Below are 22,168 nucleotides of genomic sequence, written 5' to 3'. Positions count from 1 at the left end.
TAAACCAGTGCATTGTAGTGCCGGTCCCAAGCCCGGATAAATAGGGAGGGTTGTGTCGGCGGAAAAACTGTGCCAAATCAATAATGCGGATCATGATCCGCCGGCGACTTCTAACGGGAGCAGCTGAAGGAATAGAAATAGAATGAGATGCACAGTGCTACACTAAATAATCAACAGTATTTGGACACTAATCATGAGCATGTTGGACATTTAATTTAAAAAACAAATGCTGTTTAAATAGAATGACCTCAGTGTGATCTTTTTAGATCTAGAACAACATCCACTCATCTGTGAAGGCTTCTCAAAAGACTTTAAAGTATGTCTGTGAGAATTTGTACCCATTTAGTCAAAGAGCATTAGTATGGCTGGGCACTGATGTTGGTCAAGAAAACCTCAACTGATGTTTAGTTCATTCCAGAACTGTTTAGTGTGGCTGAGGTCAGGGCTCTGCGCAGGCCACTGGAGTTTTCTTCATGTTCTTGCTTTGTGCACAGGGGTACAGTCATGCTGGACAGGAATGGGCCTTCCCTAAACTGTTACTGGAAAATTTCAAGCATATAATTCCTTCATATAATTAATTTATTACACCAGTTAGCAATTGTTGTAACTGAAACACATGAATTCATAAATTAGACGGGATGTCCCAATACTTTTGTCTGTATAGTGTAATAATTGTGGTGTTTAATATTAATATGTATTTTAAACGTTATATATTTAACAATTTAAATTATTTTAAGTAGGTTTTTATAATAACAATGTTTATAATTTAGTGGCTGCATTTTATTTACTATATAATTTATAGCAGTTATTAATGATTACATATTTACAAAACTCTGTACATTTGCTAAATACTTGTGAGAACTGCAGTATTAAATCCAACCACCATAAATGATAAATTGGGCACTTGGGTGGTGAGGCAGTCTATTACATCAGCCCACCCCTGCTGAGATCTAGGTCCGAAATGGGGATGACCGAAGCCCTGTGATGAGTTGGCACCCTATTTAGGTTATTTCTGCCTTGCACCCACTGTTTCCCAGTGAAACCAGACCTTCCACGACCTTGACCGGGTTAAGCCGGTTGATGAACATAAAAAAAGACAATAAAATGACTAATAAAATCATTATAATCTACATGTACATGATGCACAAATAATTTTAAACATACTGAGTGCATTAATAAGGCGATTTAAACCAGAACGTTAAAACGGGAGGACCTTTTATATTACAACACTGCCCTCTTTTGGTGAAACTTTGTATTTGTACATCCCCAGTCTAGCTAAACCATTTTGCTCCACTATTCTAACAGTGCGAAGAATTATGGCATCATAAATGTATTTTACAGTATAATGTAATTATCCACCAGTAAAACACAGATACTCAGTTGTGCAGCTTAAAGCGTTAAGAAGTTTAATCAGTTGATTAAATGTTGAACTGTGTATCAGAGACTAGCCTTAAATTCTTGTTTTTTCTCTCTTTTTTTTTTTTTTACTTTTCTTTGGGTTGGACATCTACTGAACAGAAAAGTCAGAGCTGGTACAACGTAAGTTACAGTTTTATCTCTTTTCTTTATGTACTTGTCACTTGTCATTATGTACAAAACCCATTTTCAGAAAAAGATGGGACATTTTATAAAAACAATAATAAAAGAAAAATTTGTGATTTGTTCATTCTTTATATCTTTATTTAAAGTAGAAAGAAAATATTTTTCACTTTTAAACATCACTGTACTTTATAAAAATATAAACACATTTTAACACACTCAAAAAAAGGTCCGGGGCAAAATAAAAGTGCTAACTTAAACTGGTAACAGGTGGGGGAATCAAGACTGGGTATAAAAGCAGGATCCACCAAAGGTTCACTCATGGGTAGTCATTTAAAGAGAGAACTGTTGTCCTCTCTGTTCTGTTTTTCTGGAGCTGTGAACCCTCTGCTGTTTGCACAACCCCCGATCTGATCAAGAAGAACCGGATCACCACACGCCCCCTCCAACACGTGTCCAGTCTGTGGCTGCTTCTTATTACCTGTCAGTGGGTTCCCATACAAAGCTGAATCGCTGAAAAGCTGAATACAGAGAGCCAGGCTAGGCATCATTTATATAGAATATAGAGTGTGTCTGAGATAATTTGTGCCTTGTGTGAGTATTTGTGAGGTCAGACACTGATATTGATTACAATCTACATTCCAGTTCATGAGGTCAGGGGATTGTGAAGGCTGCTGGAGTTTCTAACTAGACAAATAATGTTTTTATAGTCTAATCTTACTAAACAGGGGCAAAGACATGCTGAAACAGGACAGGCCTTTCTTGCTCTGTATAATTATCAATAGGTGTGACTGAAACACATTAGACTGAAACTTATTAGTAAGGGTGTCTTTATAGCAGCGGTCCGCAACCTTTTTTGCAGCATGGACTGGTTTCATCTAAGATATAATTTCATGGACCTGCGAGGGCAGGGGGATTTAAAATAGAATAACTATAGAATAAGAAATCAGTGTGAATCCTGAGCTTTTTTCGATGCAACAAAACGCTGTTCCCACCTAGTGGTGATTAGAGACAATAACAGCGGAAGAGTTTTGGAAATTTAAAAGCTCTTGTAGTGATTTCTAATTATTCATTCTTTCTGTGCGGCCCGGTAATAAATGACCCACGGACCGGTACCGGTCTGCAGCCCGCTGGTTGGGGACCACTGCCTTATAGTTTTTACCATACAGTGTGTTTCATTAAAGTGTGTATGTAAATCATTTAAAAAAATGATTAAATGAATGATCAGCCTTTGATTACTTCTTAAATTTATTTTCTATTTGTAAATCAAATCAGCCACAAGACCTGTATTTATTAGACCCTTTACAGCCGTTTCAGGTTTATTTCGGCAGCATTTTGCTTACAAGACAAAGTGGGCTATGTATGAAACTGGTCTAAATGCCAAGACATGCACATACAAGGTGTAAATTGTCAATTGTGTTGGAATTAAGAGTGTGTCTCATTACATATTCTGTTTGGTGACCAGTGTGACCAGTGTAACTTCTTTCTACCCTCCTTGTTGGTGGGTGTGGTTGATACCAATGAACTGAGTTACATTTTTAGAAAGGGGGTTTTAGTTAATAATTAGGGTGCTTTAAATACATTATTATCAGGTATAAACAAACATTAAAGAGAAAAGTTTTGTCAGCTTTTGACATTTAGCTGAGGCTTGAGCTTTACTAAATGAGCACTGTTGAAAGAATTCCATTGTTGTATTTTTGTGGCCCACAGTCAGCTTATGTTTTATCCCAGTATGCCCTTATCATTTTGTTAACTTTGTTTAATGTTTAATAATATAAGCCACTTCCTAATATTTTTAAAGTATATAAAAGTGTATAAAATAAATGAGCTAAAAATAATAACATAAAACAAGGAAAGGCCTATTATGTATCAGCATGACTGAGCTTTCACTTTATTCTGATTCTGGTAACATCACTAGGTTTAAAATAACATTGCTTTTAAATAGCTTCTAACAGGTCTGGGCGGCACAGTGGCGAAGTGGGTAGCACTGTCACCTCACAGCAAGAAGGTCCTGGGTTTGATCCCCAGGTGGGGTGGTTCGTGTCCTTTCAGTGTGGAGTTTGCATGTTCTCCCCGTGTCTGCGTGGGTTTCCTCGGGTGTTCCGGTTTCCTCCCACAGTCCAAAGACATGCAAGTGAGGTGAATTGGAGATACAAAATTGTCCATGACTGTGTTTAATATAACTTTGTGTACTGATGAACCTTGTGTGTAATGAGTAACTACCGTTCCTGTCATGAATGTAACCAAAGTGTAAAACATGACGTTAAAATCCTAATAAACACACAAACTAACTAACAGGGCTATCTTATTATTTATTTGTGTTTTATATAGTTACACTGACATGATGTGATGTATGTTTCGTTAGTGGTTGTGTTGCTCTTACATCTGCTTGATTTTCTTTATGGTGCCTTGTAGCCGACATTGAGCTGTCCTTATTTTAATCTAATAACCAAAGGAACATTTCTAACCACAAACTATGCACTGAAATGGACCATACAACCTTCTGACATAAGCATCATTTAAAATCTGTGTGTGGTTCTTAAACATATTTTGTGCATGCAAGACAAGACAACCAAAATATATCTTTAAATTAGAAATGTTCTGCAAGAAAGAGTTTGCATAAAAAAATCATACATTTAAAAAACAAACAAAAATGAAATACTCCTAGCTACAAAATATGATTACAAGCTGTGATAATTACAAGAAAGGGTGTTAAAATACTTAGTATACGTACATACAGTACGTAGTCAGATGTCCACACTTGCACATGTCACAGCTACTGTTTTTAAGAGTTAAATAACAGTAACTCTACATTTTATATAATTTGCAGCAGTGGTTGTGTTAACTTATCTTTACTTTAAAAACCGACGAAATGTTATTTTTTTAAAACAACTCAGCATGAGAGAAAGGGAGGAGAAAGAACTGTGATTTATCTGTTTAATCACAAACTTTCTAACCTCCTCTGACTCATCACTATATTATTAATGTAAATGGTTTACTCTGACTTTTGCTGTCTAAATTATACAGACGCTCGTTCAGATAAGAATAAAATAAAATGCACAGTGGTTAAGTCTTTCTTTAGCAAAATACATTACATCTCAAACATTAGTAACTTTGTCATAACAAGAAATAAAGGAGGGGGAAATAAATAAAAAAGTGAATTAATAGACTAAATCAAATCAAAGTTTGTTACTTACATAGTCACACGCAGTACATCTGGCTGATTGATGTCCAGAGAGAAGAAGTAAAAGTAAACCTAGTTTTTTAAACGACTATTTATAAATAAAGGTTTACTTTCAGCTGTAAAAGAATAGCAATTAGAAACAGTACTTCTAGTAAAGCTTTCAAGTGACACCTAAACATGACTGATCTAAAAAAACTTACTGTTTATAGAGTTGAACCAGCTGTTAATCCTGATATAAAGACAGAAATTTTAAACATTTAGATAAACAAGTCATTGGGCACCATCACCAAGCTACCACTATAAGCCTTGATCTGGGCAGTAGCCACATATGGATTTAAAGCCTGGATACTAAAGAAAGAGGAAGAATGAATCATTCAGGCTTTTGAGAATGTGCATCAGAAAACTGCAAAAAATCATATGGAGTAAGATGATGACCACCGAGCAATGTTACAAGGTGGCCAGAACAGAAAAGGAGCTACTGAACCAGTCCTTCTGGTTCAGTAGCATGGTTCTTTGGGCATGTTATGAGGCACCGATGACGCTGAAAGAAGGATTATGACAGGACTTGTGGAAGGACTCAGAGGAACAAGCTGGACTGACATCTTGACACTGATTGTATTAGCAGGGGCGTTGAAAACATGTTTTGCAGACCCACCTTCACAGCCAACCATCTGAAAGTGATGATTGCTAGTGACATGACCTGACTAACAATGTGTAGACGTAGTTAGTAGTTTTTACCGCGTCCAATTTTTACCCAATTGCATTATGCTTCCTCTCTACTGGTGCTGACCCCCGCCCCTGATTGAGGAGAGCGAACTGACACACGCCCTCTCTGACATGTGAGCAGTACCCGACTGCATCTTTTCACCTGCACGACTCGAGTTCATATGCGAATCATCCCTGTGCACGGAGAAACACACCCTGATCAGCATTATTCCTCTACTCTGTGCAGACGCCATCAATCAGCCAGCAGAGGTCGTAATTGTAACAGTTATGAGGTCCCTATCCAGCTCCCTACCCTGTATGATGTTGTTCATGTAGCCGCCCACGCCAGACAGATGGCAGAGCTGAGATTCGATAAGATGTATTCGAAATCCCAGCTCTGGTGTGCTAGCGTATTTTACCGATGCGCCACCTGAGCGGCCGAAGTCGGTTTAAATAGAAGAATTTTGCAATATCATTTAGTTCCTCGTTTTAGGTCTTTTCATAATACTTAAACACAGTTTTTTATTTGAGAAACTAGATGTTCATCCACAAAAAAAAGTAATGATAACTATGACCGGCAGCACGGAATAGCAGGTTTACTGGAGTTCATTCACCCTGCAGTGGGAGTTTGTGAGGAAAGGGGGAGAACACATTGTTTATTACACTTTTGTCATCCTCCCTAAAGGATCAGTAATAAACGGAGGTCATGTTTTGTCTTTTGTCGGATTACAAATGTATCCCTACACCACCTGATCAAGATTTAGAATCAGAGCAAAGATAAATCATTCTAAATGTAAACATGAAACAACATCCTTTTGACTTTTGATAGTTGAAACAAAGACCCAGATTTGTTACTTCCAGAGAAAAGTTTACTGGAGTTCATTCACCCTGCCGGGGCTGTGAGGTTGAGGGAAAAAAGGGAGCACAAAGACCTATACTTTAGTCCAACTGGGGTATACAGTAAACCCCTCTGTCCTTTACTCAAATAATTTTGCAACACCATTTCTTCTTGGAAGTGTTCAGAGAGGAAAACTCTGACTAGAGAAACTCTTTTCATCCAGAGACTTTGTGGGAGGGAGACGCCAAGGCTGGAGAGTGAAAACAGGGATTCCTGGAAAAACAGGGTTAGAATTTAGAAAAGGGGGGGGGGGGGGGGGGGGGGTGTCTATAAGGGGCCTCATAGTAAATCTAGAAAGTCCCTCAGGGTGAAGAAAAGTGCCTGAAGCTCAGATCATCAAGTAACTCGAACTTGCCATCCCTCCTTTTTGATTTTCCGCAGATTTCATTGGTTCACTTACAGCCAAGTCTCCTCCCCTTTTTTACTTCCACACACAAACCTTCATCCACTCTGCTCCAATCCTGTTGCACTCCACTGTTGTTTCTCTAGGAAACCTGCGAAAGCTCCAGGCAAAGCTTTTGTTTTGGCAGCTTTCATGGATCAAGTTGTTCGTTTGAATTTACAGCTTCAGCTCTTCAGCCTTATTTTTTTGCACCATAAAGGATTATTCTTTGCTGAAACAGGTGTTTTTTACCCTTGAATATTAAAGTGCTGGGTGTGCCTGGATGTCATGTAATGTAATTCCATGAAGATTGCACTTCACAGGCTAGTACTCGTGTCGCCCTTCTCAAACCCCCTTGTACAAGTGGAGACCAGGAGTTGCAACAGGTCACATTTTGCACACACATTTTCTCAGAACTTTTCCAAACTTGCAGGATTATTCTGTGATCATCTGACTGCATGTTGGACCTACACTTTTTCCAGAAGGGATTATTTTATGTTGTGTTCAACAACTTACGCCCAATTACTATATTTGGTAAGGTTGTTGTCTGGATGTCACCTATAGATTGTATAGGCACGTGGAATGATAAAGCGCTGTGCAAATCAAGACTTGCTGAAGGTTTTTCTTAGAATTTAAGTTCTGCCGGCAAGCATTATATAAGGGTTTGCCCTGATACTTGCACCAGTCTTTTTAAAGATGTATGGTAATAGAGCAAAAAGCAGCCAAGAGAACCTTTGAAGAACACCAGCTGTCTTATGGACCAAGGAAACATGAACCCACTCACTTTTTTGGGATGTTTACAGCTTTCTTTGCATACTACATTGACACATCCTTGGTTTGTCTGCAGAAATCTCAACTAATAGTCTGTGGGAAACATTTAAATAGAAGAACAGCATGTCCAAGGGTTTTTTTTACTTTAAACAAGTTTTCTAAAATACTCTTTCATGGTATGTCTCCTGGACATTAAGCTACCTGGATTGTCATGATGATGATAATTTTTAGTAGACTATGACAGAAACCCGTTATCTGAAGGATTAAGGTTCCTCCTGGTCATCTTATATCTACACTGCATTTAAATGCTGAGCTGGGATTCAACACAACAACTAGAAAGAGTGTACTCCAGAAAGGCTGAACTGTGACCTTACTAAACTACCTGCCATCAATCAGCCAGGTCAAGAGCTGTGTTGGAGACGTTCTGTGAACTTTCTTTATTGGGACTGATGGAATTTATTAGGATGGAGAGCAAGAGGGACTTGCTGAGTGACTGGAAAACAGTTCCACATCCTGAAGAGCTTGAGAGAAGTTGGACTTATTTGGAGTGGAAGTTTGAAAGAGTTCCTGCCGTAAGTGATTACAGAGAGCACTAAAAGTGGACTTCTGGTCCATTAAAGATGGTGTGGGCTGGAAAACTGGTTTAAACATTTTGTAAAAGCTTGATTTTGTTTACATGATCTGACTTGCTTGTTATGCATCCAAGCAACTAGGAAATGTTTGTATTTTTACTAAGTTAGATTTCCAGGTAATTCTGTAAGAATCAAAGAAGATGGTTTAACAATATTACAACATTATAAATGGGCATTGTACTGATATAACATACTATAAAGTGAGCTATACAGATAACCCCTGGTGATATTTAAGGCTATTTAACCTCTTGGAAGCCAACTATTTTAAACATATCCTACATAGCAGTTATATCATATTTTGTGTTAGGGCTGGGTGATATAACAATTCCTAGGTTTGGACATCCTATTCCAAATCCATGGACCTACACATATCACATTAAATTACTTTAATAATGTAAGGACATCAAAATTATATTTAGCTGTTTAAACAATTGTTAACAACTAGTTTCCTATTTTTTTTAAATTAAATATGACACTCTTTGTAACCTTATGTTTAACTTTGAGACCTCAGTGTGGTATAAAACTAAATTCATATAAATAAAATAGTTCTTTATGATGCTTCATGGTGTTTAATGGAAACATGAGCATCAGTTTAGTTTCATTTATTTAGCTGGTAAACAAGCAACATTAATAATCAAAGCTGTAAAGGGGTTATATATTAGTAAGTTATACATTAGTGTTCTATATTAGCATTTTAATAAAAAAAAAATTATTATTATTTATTAGTCATGGACAGATGTAGATCCCAGTGTTAAAGGTTCACAATTATTTATCACAGTAGTTTCTGTGTATCAGAATTATTCAATCAGCTGGTAAATTATCTTATGGCTAAAAGTATGTGGTGCTCATTCAGGCACTAATGTTGGACCAAAAGGCCAGGTTTAGAATCAGTGTTTCAGTTTATCCTGATTGTTCATTGAGGTCGAGGTGCAGGTTACTAGAGTTCATCCACACTGTGAATATATGGAGCTAGGTTTGTGCCCAGGGGCACAGGCATGCTAGGACGAGAAGGAGAATTTGCTAACTTTTGTATGCATACTATTTACTGAATATATTTCACTTTATACACCTGTTAGCATTTTATACACCTGTTATTATTTTATACTATACATCGTGTACATTACTTTTGATTAAACAGAGTCTTTTTTTGTCTCTCAGGTTTTGAGCCCCACATACAAGCAGCGCAATGAGGACTTCAGGAAACTTTTCAAGCAGCTACCCGACACCGAACGTCTCATTGTGGGTGAGTGGTACAGCAGATCTACATGATTAATGATGTTAACATCAACACTATGAACAGAAATAAACATTTAGTCATGTACTTATTTATACTTATAGCTGAGTATTTGTCATTGCACTACTCAAGATCCTTAATGCCCAAACCAGGTCTGAATACTAATGTGTACAAAAAAATCAACCACTAAATGAAGTGCAAACAGCAAATTGTGTCAATTAACTGTTTTATATTTACTTTATTACAGCTCATTAGTTCAGTAATATAATGGGTTTTAAGTATGTGGACACCTCTTTTAGTTATTGAGTTTAAGTGTTCTAGCCACACCCATACCATCAAAAACATGTTGGGACAGGCTTTTATCCTCCAGCATGACTGTGGAACTGTGCTAAAAGTGAGGTCTGAAAGACCTGGTTTGATGAGTTTGATGGTTTGGTACAAAGGAACTTTAAGTGGCCTGCACAGAGATGTAACATTTATCCCATGGACACATCTGAATAAATTAGAATGTCAGTTGCAATCAACATCAATTAATCAGTGCTTGACTTAAAGACACGCTCCAAAATATCTTGTGAAATGCTCTCCAAGAGGAGTGGAGGTTGTTATATCATATTAATGGCAAGTCTTTTGGACTGGGATGCCCAAGCTTATTAAATGTTTGTCTTTTGTTTGATTCTCATTTGTATTTGGTACAAATGAGAATCCCTGGATTCATAGAGTCTTTACGAAAACATTGATCTTTTGTCAGCTTGTTCAACGTCTTTAAATCTTTTACATAGTTAGGTGTCACAGCCTTTAACCCAACTAACCTCCTACCTCTGTCCTGGCAGACTACTCATGTGCCCTGCAGAGGGACATCCTCCTTCAGGGTCGCCTCTACCTCTCCGAAAACTGGATCTGCTTCTACAGCAACATCTTTCGCTGGGAAACACTGGTGACTAGTTCATTTATCTTACTTCTTCATGATTGTCTTTGTAACTTCTGGTTATTTTTTAAATAAGTAGTTTGTAAATGTCATGTTCTGTGTGTTTATGTGTGTGTGTTCAGCTGATGGTACGTCTGAAAGACATCTGCTCCATGACGAAGGAGAAGACAGCACGTCTGATTCCCAATGCTATCCAGCTCTCTACTGACAATGATAAGGTTAGAAAAAACATCACTGATATCCAAACGTTCTGCCAGCACCATTGTCTTGCTCTGCTAAATCTAAACATAGTTCTGTATTTTCTGCTGCAGCACTTTTTTACCTCATTTGGAGCGCGGGACCGCACCTACATGATGATGTTTCGACTCTGGCAGAACGCTCTGCTGGAAAAGGTATGACATGTCCAAAGCACCAAACATCAAAATGACACTATTACTGCATCACTGATGTTTTTTCCTTCTTCCTCTTGCTCCTCTGAGTAGCCGCTGTGTCCGAAGGAGCTGTGGCACTTCGTCCATCAGTGCTATGGCAATGAGCTCGGATTAACGAGTGATGATGAGGATTACGTACCTCCAGATGATGATTTTAACACCATGGGGTGAGTTTTGCCCCAACTCATATACATAATACCATCTAGATGTCATCTATTTTTTTTAAACTATATGGGCAAAAGTATGTGGACACCTGGCCTTTGTGCCTATGGCAGCTTACACTCTTTTGGAAAGTCTTTTCACAAGATTTTGGAGTGTGTCTTTGGGAATCTGTACCCACCAAAATGAGAAAGCCTGTCTTGCTATCAACACTCAATTCATCCCAAATGCGTTCAGCTGGGTTGAGCTCAGGCACCTGTACAGGCGGGTTCCACCTCACCAAATTGATAGAGCCATGTATTGATGGACAGTGGCTCAGTGGGTAGCACTGGTCCGGGTCCCTTCTGTGTGGAGTTTTCATGTTCTCCCCGTGTCTGTGTGAGGTGAATTGGAGATACAAAATTGTCCATGACATTAAAACTTGAATTAATAAATCTTGTGTAACCAGTAACTACCTGTCCTGTCATGAATGTAATCAAAGTGTCTAAAACATGACGTTAAAACCCTAATAAATAAATGCATTTTATTTTGCTGATAGATCTACTACATCTGGTAACAGTGGGTTGAAGGACAAATCCAATCTAATAATTTAAAAGGGGTGTCCACACATTTTTGCCCATATAGTGTACATGGTCATATACTTGTACGCATTTTTGCTTTATCATATGCAATCCAAATACATTTATTTATTCATACATTCATTCATCATATTAATCCATATATTCATGTATTCATTAAGCATGGGAGACTCAGGTCTCAGTCTCATCCATCCATCCCTTATTCATCCATTCAACCATCCCTTCATTCATTCATTTGTTCATTTATTCATTCAACCATCCACAAATTTTCCAGTATAAGAATCTAATTTGTAAAAATTCAGGTGGAAACTAATGTAGTTAAAAATCAGGTCTGAAGCAAAGTCTATCCATCCATCCTAGCAACATGATTAACCCTCCATCCACTCACCCATCCTTCCCATCTGCTTCCCCATTCTCCCAGCTATCCATCCATACACTCTTTTAGCAAGCCAGCTAGCTGTCACCAGATTCCATCATTATGTGTATGACTTTGTCGGTCTATCTCCCCGAGCTGATAATCTTGACCTCCAGCTGTTGCTCCCCTCCCTGGTGCAGGTACTGTGAAGAGATCCCGCCCGAGGAGAACGACGCACAGGATACCTGCGCCAAAAACCCAGAAGTGGTAAAGACAGATGCCAGTCCCCAGCTGCCCAAGAAATCCTTCACCAGCAATAATCTTCCTTCTACAGGCAGCAGTGAAACACCTGCCAATGTAATGATCACATTTCTAATAATCATCTACTGAAGGTTATAAAATGACAAAAATGTAATAGCTGGTGCTGATTATTGTTTTGGGTTCCTCATTTTTGTAAAATGAATACAATATTGTCAATGTTATTTACCATAGGGTTTCTAGGTGAGGTTAGGCCACATGAACCAAGGACAAGTAAGAGTTTCAAATCAGGGTTCAATCTTAAATTCCCTAAACGTCTCGCCAAATCAGTTTGAAGCGTGTGTTCTGCCTTATATTATTCCCCCATGCCTTAAAATATTGGGTATTTGAAGAGTAGCTCATACCCCTTTGATATGATTGAATCTATTAGGCTTTGTTCACCTACCAGCCTTAAAACACACAGAGGAACATGCTATACTTTAATTATTCCTCTGCCACTTGTGCCAGTGAGTCACTGTTGCAGCTGCTACCAGCCTTTCCTTTATCAGACACGACCAATTGTGCCTGTATTACATCAGACCAGTGGCACACAACAGTGCCAGGCTAGTGTAACAGACTGCTACATCACCCGAGCGCCTAAATTGTTTTTTTTAATAATCTGTTCTGGTCTTGCTTTGATATGATGGTTGCTATGATTACATATCCACATATCCATTTCCATAGTTTGTACTTAAACAATACATAAATATATGTAAAATAATTATTTATTAAGTGTAAGTAATTAATATATAAAAGTAACATTAATAGCTTATTTGACTATGAGTAATAGATACACGATGAAGACTGAGCTTTTTCTCCTTCAGTACATTGAATTCTTTCTCTTAAATACTTCATTGCCTCAGATCTTTAGGTTCTTCTTCTTTCCACTTTACCTCCCAATTTAGTCATTTCCAATCCCCGATTATGAATCTGCTGCTGCTTGCACAAGTCACCACACCTCCCATTTGACAATTGTCCAATCTGAGGTCACTTGTTATCACCTGCCAGTGTTGTGTTCCCACATAGAGCCGTACAGATATTAACTCTAGGCTCCATGTGACCAAACCTCATCATCATAGCAGCAGTGGGAGACCCTGTTCGATCATCCCTCCCTCACACACAGCCAACTGTGTTTGCATGGACCCTATGGCTAAACCCAGTATGACAAAACTACCTTTATACATTTAGCAAGTAACTGTGGTTGCATCTATGCAAATAAAAATCATAGGCAAATCTGACATGTTTTCTTTTATTTTCCTTTTGTACTTTTTCCTTTTTGTATCTGATTTATTGACTAAAACTATAAGAAATGATAATGTATAATATTAAGGTATTTTTATTTGTTAAATCAATACAAAATGTCGTTGAGTGTGTTTGAACTCAAATATCACATTTGTTCTTACAGTTAAAATATGACATTCATAGCTAATAGTTAAAATATGACATTAATAGCTAATAGTTAAAATATGACATGAATCAAATATTTATACACAACAGTGCATAATAAAATATTTCTTTTTTTTTTTCTAGTATGAAGTTCCTCCAGAGGAAGATTTCCCCAGCTGTCTTCCGGAGGATCTCCTACCTCTACCATTACCAGATAACAAGTTTTCCAAATCCAGTGCCCTAGTACCCTCGCCCTCACTCGACCTCAACGATAATGAAGACCTTCCCACCGAGCTCAGCGACTCCTCGGAAACCCATGATGAAGGTACTGCCAGTTTTACCAATTTCACCAATATTTTAAAAGTTTAATGCATGAATCCACACAAGTGATTTCCTAACCTTTATGAGGTCAGGCACTGACTTCTTGCAATCAATGGTCCAATTTATCCCATCACTGCTTTTATAACCAACAGCTGAACTTTACCAGGTGGTAAGAAGTCATTTTCTCCTGTTTTTTCTTTTTGCCTTTATTACAGGAGAAGTCCAAGCTTTCTATGATGACCTGAATGGAAAGCATTACATCAACGAGGTCTACAAGTTTAGTGTGGATAAGCTGTATGATCTTCTCTTCAGCGAGTCCCAGTTTATGAGGGACTTTCTCGAGCTACGCCGCCTCTCTGGTAAGCATGTGTTAGCCAAGTCGTCTTTATTTATCCTGTTAACATACATTACAAATCTCTCTTCAAGTTTAACTACACACAATTCATTAATACGTTTGGTAAATCTCTGATTTTCTGCATCCTTAGATGTGGTGTATCATCCATGGAAAAAAGAGACGGGGGATCAGAGTCGAGAGATCATGTACACCATCTCCATTACAAACCCTCTAGCTCCCAAAACTGCTACAGTCACTGAGACTCAGGTGAGCTTCATATGCTCCTGGAGCTTCAGATTAATGACAAATAAAAGAATCCCATTAAAGAAAATGATTAAAGTAGTTGGTTTAGTTTCTGTTTTTATGTTTCTGGTGCAGACTCTGTACAAGGCCAGTCAGGAAGGAGAGTGCTACATCATCGATGCTGAAGTGATCACTCATGATGTCCCATACCATGATTACTTCTACACCCTCAACCGCTACATGCTAACAAGAGTGGCCAAAAACAAGTGCAGACTGAGGTGGGACACCAGCAGCACCAATCTTACAGTACAACTAAACCTTCATTCCTATATCTAAACCTCATTCGTGAATCTAAACCTTATTCATGAATCTAAACCTTATTCATGAATCTAAACCTCATTCGTGAATCTAAATCTTATTCATAAGCCTTATTTCTAAATCTAAACCATATTCCTAAAGCTCAATCCTAAATTTAAAGCTCATTTCTGTATCTAAACCTAATTTCTGAATCTAAACCTCATTTCTAAACCTTTTTCCTAAATCTAAACCTCATTCCTAAAACTCATTCCTAAAGCTAAAACTCATTCCTGTATCTAAACCTAATTCCTTATTTCTAGTCTAAACCTCATTTTCTAAACCTCATTCCTAAACCTCATTCCTGAATCCAAACCTCATTCCTAAACCTCATTCCTAAATCTAAACCTCATTCCTAAATCTGAACCTCATTCCTGTATCTAAACCTCATTCCTAAACATCATTCCTAAATCTAAACCTCATTCCTAAATCTGAACCTCATTCCTGTATCTAAACCTCATTCCTAAATCTAAACCTCATTCCTGTATCTAAACCTCATTCCTAAATCTAAACCTCATTCCTGTATCTAAACCTCATTCCTAAATCTAAACCTCATTTCTGTATCTAAACCTCATTCCTAAATCTAAACCTCATTCCTAAATCTGAACCTCATTTCTGTATCTAAACCTCATTGCTAAATCTAAACCTCATTTCTGTATCTAAACCTCATTCCTAAATCTAAACCTCATTCCTAAATCTAAACCTCATTCTTAAATCTAAACCTCATTCCTGTATCTAAACCTCATTCCTAAATCTAAATCTCATTCCTAAATCTAAACCTCATTCTTAAATCTAAACCTCATTCCTGTATCTAAACCTCATTCCTAAATCTAAACCTCATTTCTGTATCTAAACCTCATTCCTAAATCTAAACCTAATTCCTTATTTCTAATCTAAACCTCATTGCTGAATTTAAACCTCATTCATGAATCTAAATATAATTACTAAATCTAAACTTCATTCCTGTATCTAAACCTAATTCCTTATTCCTAATCTAAACCTCATGCTAAATTTAAACCTCGTTCATGGATCTAAATATAATTACTAAATCTAAACCTCATTCCTGTATCTAAACCTAATTCCTTATTCCTAATCTAAACCTCATGCTAAATTTAAACCTCGTTCATGGATCTAAATATAATTACTAAATCTAAACCTCATTCCTGTATCTAAACCTAATTCCTAATCTAAACTTCATTCCTGAATTGAAACCTTAGTTTTGAATTTAATCCTCATTCCTAAATCTAATTACTCAATCTAAACCTCATTATGTAATTTAAACCCCATTCCTAAATCTAAGCCTTAAGACTGCTGTTAGACCGAGTGTTACTCCTGCAGATTCGATAGAAATTTACATACACTGCCCTCCAGAGGACATGTGAGGCACAACAGTTACAACAGTTAATTACCACAGTATTAAAATCTAAACCTCCTAACACGTTCTAAACTTTGCTCCAAAACTTAAGAACATGGTAAAGTATGTTATGTTTCTGTAACATACTAAAGTAAGTATGTTAAAAATTTATTTTTGTATAAAATTAGATTATAACATCCTAAAATCTTTATAAAATGATTATATTATTATAGCACGTTCTCTATTTAACTATTGCTACTTATCTGTAAAACAATCAAGCTTAAGAATGTAAGTCAAAGTTATATATTTTAACTAAAATGTTTAATAATATATTCAAAATTGTAACTTGATTTTGAAATTGTCATTATTTATTTTTGTGATTGTGTGTTGGTACAGGGTTTCCACCGAGCTGCGCTACAGGAAGCAGCCGTGGGGTCTCGTCAAGGGGTTCATAGAGAGGAACTTCTGGAGTGGCCTGGATGAATATTTTAGACATTTAGGTACGGGATTAAAGTCCAACGGTCTGTTTACTACAACAAATATGATCTCTTTACAGCAGTGGTTACTGACTTGTATAGTTTTTACTGAGTGGCAGTAGAAGTGTATGTAAACTTTTAACTTCAGCTGTAAGTCTATCAAAACATTAAAAGCGTTTTGTGTTTTTTTTCAGAACTGGAGCTGAGTAAGGTAGAGGTGGCACTAACAGAACCCCACAGACAATCCCCTAAATCCAAAGTGGTGCGCTCGTCCACTGTGAGGCGACACCGGAAGAGGCCAACTTCTCACCTGAGGCCGCAGCATCTGGATGAGGAGCTGAGTGCCATCACCACGGCTGAGGACGAGGAGGTCATTAAACGTATCAAACATGTACCAGGTAAGACCTCATGATTCAATGCTTTCGTCATCATTTTGGATACATGTCCCATATTTCAATAGGAAAAATGACCCACTTCATTTACATAAGATTTAAAAGATGAACTGACATGGTTCATATCATTGATCTCAGTGGGACATACCCTATATGTGGACACCCCTCTTTACTATGACATTTGGGCGTTGTAATCATACCCGTTGCTAAGAGATGTACAAAACCACTGATAAAAATTATAATGATGCGACTGTACTGAAACAACAGTTGTAAGCCAGACCTTTTCATCAGTGCCAGACCTCACTAATGCTCTTTTGACTTTAAAATCAGGATGTCCAATAAACCTATCATCAAGTGTCCACATACTTTTGGACATTTACAGTACATTGCAGAGGTTCTAAAAGTACTTATAATAATTGTGTTTTTTCCTGAATATTCCTCAATCATGCAGGATCCACACAGACACGACATCTCCCTGATCATGGTTCTGGAAGTCTTGCTTTCTACAGTGTCTCCAAACTTCTGCTCATCATCAGCTTTGTGTGAGTCATTCTCACTTTATCATCAAGCTTTCCATTTATTACACAAACTCAGGAACAAGAAAAAAAAACAAAAGTGTTGATTTATTTTTTGTATTTTTAAACTACAGATAGCTGAGTGGACCATTTCCAAATATTCTAGAGGTTTCTACAATAATAAAAGTAATAACAATACAAACAATAACAGTAATAATAATAATGATAATAAAAGTAATAATAATGAAAGTAATAACAATACAAACAATAACAGTAATAATAATAATAACAGTAATAATAATGAAAGTAATAACAATACAAACAATAACAGTAATAATAATAATAACAGTAATAATAATAATCATAATAATAACAGTAATAATGAGAAGAATAAGAATAGTAACAGTAATTACAATAATAACAGTAATAATAATAATAGTAATAATAATAACAGTAATACAAATAATAATAGTAATAATAATAATAACAGTAATAAAAATAATAATAGTAATAATAATAACAGTAATAATAATAACAGTAATAATAACAGTACAATTAATAATAATAATAGTAATATTAATACAATAACAGTAAAAATAATAATAATAATAATAACAGTAATAATAATAATAACAGTAATAATAATAACAGTAATAATAATAACAGTAATAGTAATAATAATACAGTAATAACAATAATAACAGTAATAATTATAATAACAACAATAACAACAGTAATAGTAATATTAATAATAATAACAATGATAATAAGAAGTAATTGATAATACTAATAATAATACTAAATAAATAAATAATATTTTTGTTGAAATTTTAATATTAGTGGCTGGGTGACGGTCACTAGTAATAGTACTTTTGGATGTTGCAGTATTAATAGAAATATTTTTGGTAGTGATAATTCTAACTAACAGCTAATGATAATTAGTTATAGTTGTCTGTCAGTGTCTCTCATTTTAGTCTGTCTGAATTTGGTTTCTTTTTGGTTTGTGTCTCACGTCAGTCTGATTTTTTTCAGTCTGTGTCTTGCTTAATGTTTGTATATAACTGAAAGTGTATATATTTCTGAATTCTTTGGTTGTTTATGTCTTTCTTTCTACTCTGTCTTTCTGTCTTTTTGCATCGTGTAGGATCTGTGTAAGGTATAAACACTTTTTATGCAGCTGCAGAAACTATTAACTACGTACAGTAAAGTCTATGAGATTAGTAGTAATGTCTATGCTAGAAACAACTGGATGCTAACACTAGGTGTCAGTAAATCAATGTAAAATTTCTCAGGCTGTGATGTGCACATTGGTTAAATGTGGTGGGTGTTTGTCTTCACAGCTTGGTGTTATTGGTTTTCCTCAACATGATGCTGTTCTATAAGCTGTGGACACTAGAACACACCACACAGAGCTTAGCATCAGCACACGGCCTGAGAACTCAGGAGAGGTATGGACACAGGACACATTCTTAAAACCATATTTCTAGTAGAGATTGTACGGTGCCCAGCGAAATGAGTACTAATGTGGTCAAAGGTTTACATATGGTTATACGTAACAGGTATTTTTTTGTTTATTAAGTTATTACGTTTGAATATAAAAAGTGTCTGGTTGTGATGAAAGGATACAGATAATCAAACATTAGTTTTGATGTCAGTATATTTTTGACCCATCAGATTTTGTAATGTAAACTTCGGATCCATGTGTTTTTATGTGTTTGACTGCTAACAAGGTTTAATAGCCCTCATTTGACATACTACTGTATAGTCTTGCAAACGTTTACACACCCTCGATCAAATTCATTTGTCTTGCTAATTTCAGTGCACAATTTCTTTTTATTTGCTGAATGTAACACACTGGGGAAAATAATAAATGTACTATGATTTTTATGTGTGTTTAATATGCCAAATTTACATTTTATTATGTTAAATTGGTTAAATTGAGCAAATAACTAATAATTAAAATGAGCTGCCTGTGAAAATGTGTTAATCCGAACTTCAACAAAGAAGGAATTTTAAGCAGGGAGTCTGAACGCTTGCATAAGACTGTGTATACAAATGAGATGTACACATCAGCACCAGTTATATATGAAAAAAGCCCCAAAGAATGAAGTAATCTTACTAAGCAGCTAATAACGCAGCATTATTCTGTCTATTATGCTAACGCGCGTACCACTGCTGAAATCTGGGTTCAAACCTCAGCTGTGCTATCGACCGGCCAGGTGTCTTTTTAGACACATTTGGCTATGTCTGAGGGCAGGGTGACCAAAGCCCTGCGATGGATGGTGCCCTGTTAGGGATTTTCCTGCCTTGCGCCCAGTGTTTCTCTGTAAATTCAAAGCGATCCTAAACAGACTTGTTAATGAGAATAAAATTAAACACTTGGGTAACTGAGAGCCCTATTGTTAAATAGTCATATTGTGTGTGTGTGTGTGTGTGTCTGCGGGCAGTAAACTTCCTCAAACGCAGATGGAGTGGGCTCAGCTCCTGGAGGCGCAGCAGCGTTACCATGACGATGAGCTGGAGAAGTGGCGGGAGATAATCAAGTCTTCAGTGGTTATGTTAGATGAGGTAAATCCAGCGAGATTGTTAAATTTGACTGCATGTGGCATCGTAAAATTTCACAAACGTTCTCTCATTTTCATTCTAATCAAAGCACATTACACCCTAACATTGCATTAGTGAGTGACAGTAGGATGCAAAAGTCTGAGAGCACTACGAAGAACAGTAATCAGGTAGCAGAAATAAATACGCAATTTCACTCAATTTACTCAAAAGAACTCATTACAGAAATGAGAAAAACTCATTTTTATTTTAGGCGTAGGTGGATTTTTATGCCATTTTGTCACCACTAACAGCCGTCGTCTCATTTCACACTCGTCTATGTCTCATATCTCAAGTTATTACACACTTTAAATTTTAATAGAGGTGAAAGACTCGCCTGTTCTCAGACACCTGTTTGTAGAGGCTTTAACTTCTATAGTAAATGAAGGAAAATTTGGGCGTGACATTTTAGAAAAATATGCTGTTTACAACTCTTTGCTTTTCACACAAGTATATACAGTATATGTAGCCCATGTGTTGCTTTGTACACTTTGTCACCCCCTTGTACCCTGTTTATTATCTGAAAATAATCCACATTACACCTGATTCACTGATTAGATAATGTTTGAGTGGTGGACCATTCTGACCACTGCACTGGCACTAACATGGTGCTGTACCTGTGTAAGTGTAGCAGGTACAACAGTGTAGTTGTTGTAAATGTACCTTTGTGTCAGTGCTATCAGGGTATGTGTTCATAATAAAGAGGCCAGTAAGTTTAAACAGTATTTTAAAAAGAAAAACCCCAACACACTGCTATCTGTCTGTCCGCCCGTCCATCCAATCCACCCACCCATCCATCTTAAATATATACCAGCCACTTATTTATTCATTACACATAACTATTCATTATAGCAATATACTGTATTACAGGCTTCACTTGCCATATAGATGCATGTTGTGGATATACAATTACTGACAGTAGCCCATCTATTGCTCTGTAATGGTTTTCATACTGTTTAAAAAATCCCAACACAGCTCTGTACAGCAAAGTTGGGATTTTGAACACCCCAGTATCAATTCTGGGAGGAAAAAATGCATGGGGAAAAAAAATCAACTATCCGACTAGATACCTACACATTCTCACAGTATGTGTGTTCCTAATAAAGAGGCCAGTAAATATGAAGAAGCAGGGGGTAAACAGTGTGGTCAATATTTTGATTATTCAAAGAAACATTTAATTTGACGCAAAAGTGGAAATTGTGTATTTATTGCATTTCGGACAACTCTTCATCTCCATGTGCTCATGCTCCTGTTGCATTTTTTACTCTTAATACATGATTATACATGATCATAGTTTAGTATTTTCTATTCCCACATGTTATGGGATTTGAGATCTGGACAGGAAAAACCTGGCAGCCTTAGACGTATAAACTGCATGCAGGTAATTTTTTTATTGGGAATGAGCAGCCCTTGATAAACTGAATATAACACAATAATATAGCTACTAACTAATATTTGCACTAAAGGAGATTCATTTCTTGAGTTCCACTATTGATTGCACATTATTTTCTGTACTGTAGTCAATTGACACGCAGTTTTTAATAATATTAGTTACAAACAACAAGCTTCTGGTAGTGCACTCAGATTTTTGGAGCTTACCGGATTATTTGCATGAGATTTTTTTGTGACAGAGTTGCTACATTTCCATGCTTAACAGATGAAAGGCTCTTTACTAAACCTACAGAAGGGAATCACCATGAGGGACTCCAAATCCGAGGAGAAAAGGAGTCGATAATGATTCACTGATTCACCGGCTGAATGGTGCAATAAACCAGACGTGGAGGAACCTCAGAAGCTGCCTCTTCTTATACATCTCTTCTTCTTCTCTCCATCGGAGGACCAGAGACACTCACTGAGTGAACTGGATTGCAAAAACTAACCTATGAAGTTTAAGATTCAGAACGATTTATAATCCTGCTCACCAGGGCCAAAAATGATTCATGAGTCATGATTCATTTAATGACTTGTTTGAGTTTTGAACGCACATGCAGCAACGTCCCAGCTGCACTTCCTCACTTTTTGATAGAAATTTTCGGAATCCGGGACCAGGTTACGATACCGAACTATAATCAATATCATACGTGTAAACCAGTGTTATACTT

At 36.7% G+C, this 22,168-nt stretch overlaps 1 protein-coding gene across 7 annotated transcripts in view; it reads left to right on the top strand.

Moving 5' to 3' along the window:
• The window catches only part of gramd1ba (GRAM domain containing 1Ba), a 68,187-nt gene extending 46,019 nt beyond the window's left edge, over positions 1-22,168 (top strand). For 4 of the 7 annotated variants that reach the window (XM_063013593.1, XM_063013589.1, XM_063013592.1 and 1 more), the window contains 16 exons: positions 1,519-1,539; positions 9,270-9,354; positions 10,176-10,279; positions 10,393-10,662; positions 10,753-10,868; positions 11,994-12,150; positions 13,621-13,801; positions 14,013-14,156; positions 14,283-14,398; positions 14,510-14,652; positions 16,479-16,582; positions 16,753-16,956; positions 17,402-17,492; positions 18,806-18,913; positions 19,913-20,033; positions 21,724-22,168. In XM_063013593.1, the coding sequence (XP_062869663.1) occupies positions 1,519-1,539; positions 9,270-9,354; positions 10,176-10,279; positions 10,393-10,662; positions 10,753-10,868; positions 11,994-12,150; positions 13,621-13,801; positions 14,013-14,156; positions 14,283-14,398; positions 14,510-14,652; positions 16,479-16,582; positions 16,753-16,956; positions 17,402-17,492; positions 18,806-18,913; positions 19,913-20,033; positions 21,724-21,801 (2,043 nt within the window). In that variant the 3' untranslated portion in view covers positions 21,802-22,168. Of the gene's footprint in view, positions 1-1,518; positions 1,540-9,269; positions 9,355-10,175; positions 10,280-10,392; positions 10,663-10,752; positions 10,869-11,969; positions 12,151-13,620; positions 13,802-14,012; positions 14,157-14,282; positions 14,399-14,509; positions 14,653-16,478; positions 16,583-16,752; positions 16,957-17,401; positions 17,493-18,805; positions 18,914-19,912; positions 20,034-21,723 lie in introns of all 7 variants that reach the window. The other 3 variants (XM_063013591.1, XM_063013595.1, XM_063013590.1) reach the window with 2 other exon arrangements.

The sequence above is a fragment of the Trichomycterus rosablanca genome, chromosome 18 (genome assembly GCF_030014385.1).
Source record: "Trichomycterus rosablanca isolate fTriRos1 chromosome 18, fTriRos1.hap1, whole genome shotgun sequence".
Lineage (NCBI taxonomy): Eukaryota > Metazoa > Chordata > Actinopteri > Siluriformes > Trichomycteridae > Trichomycterus > Trichomycterus rosablanca.
Note: the sequence above shows the minus strand (reverse complement) of the source record. Positions and strands in the feature narration are given on the sequence as shown.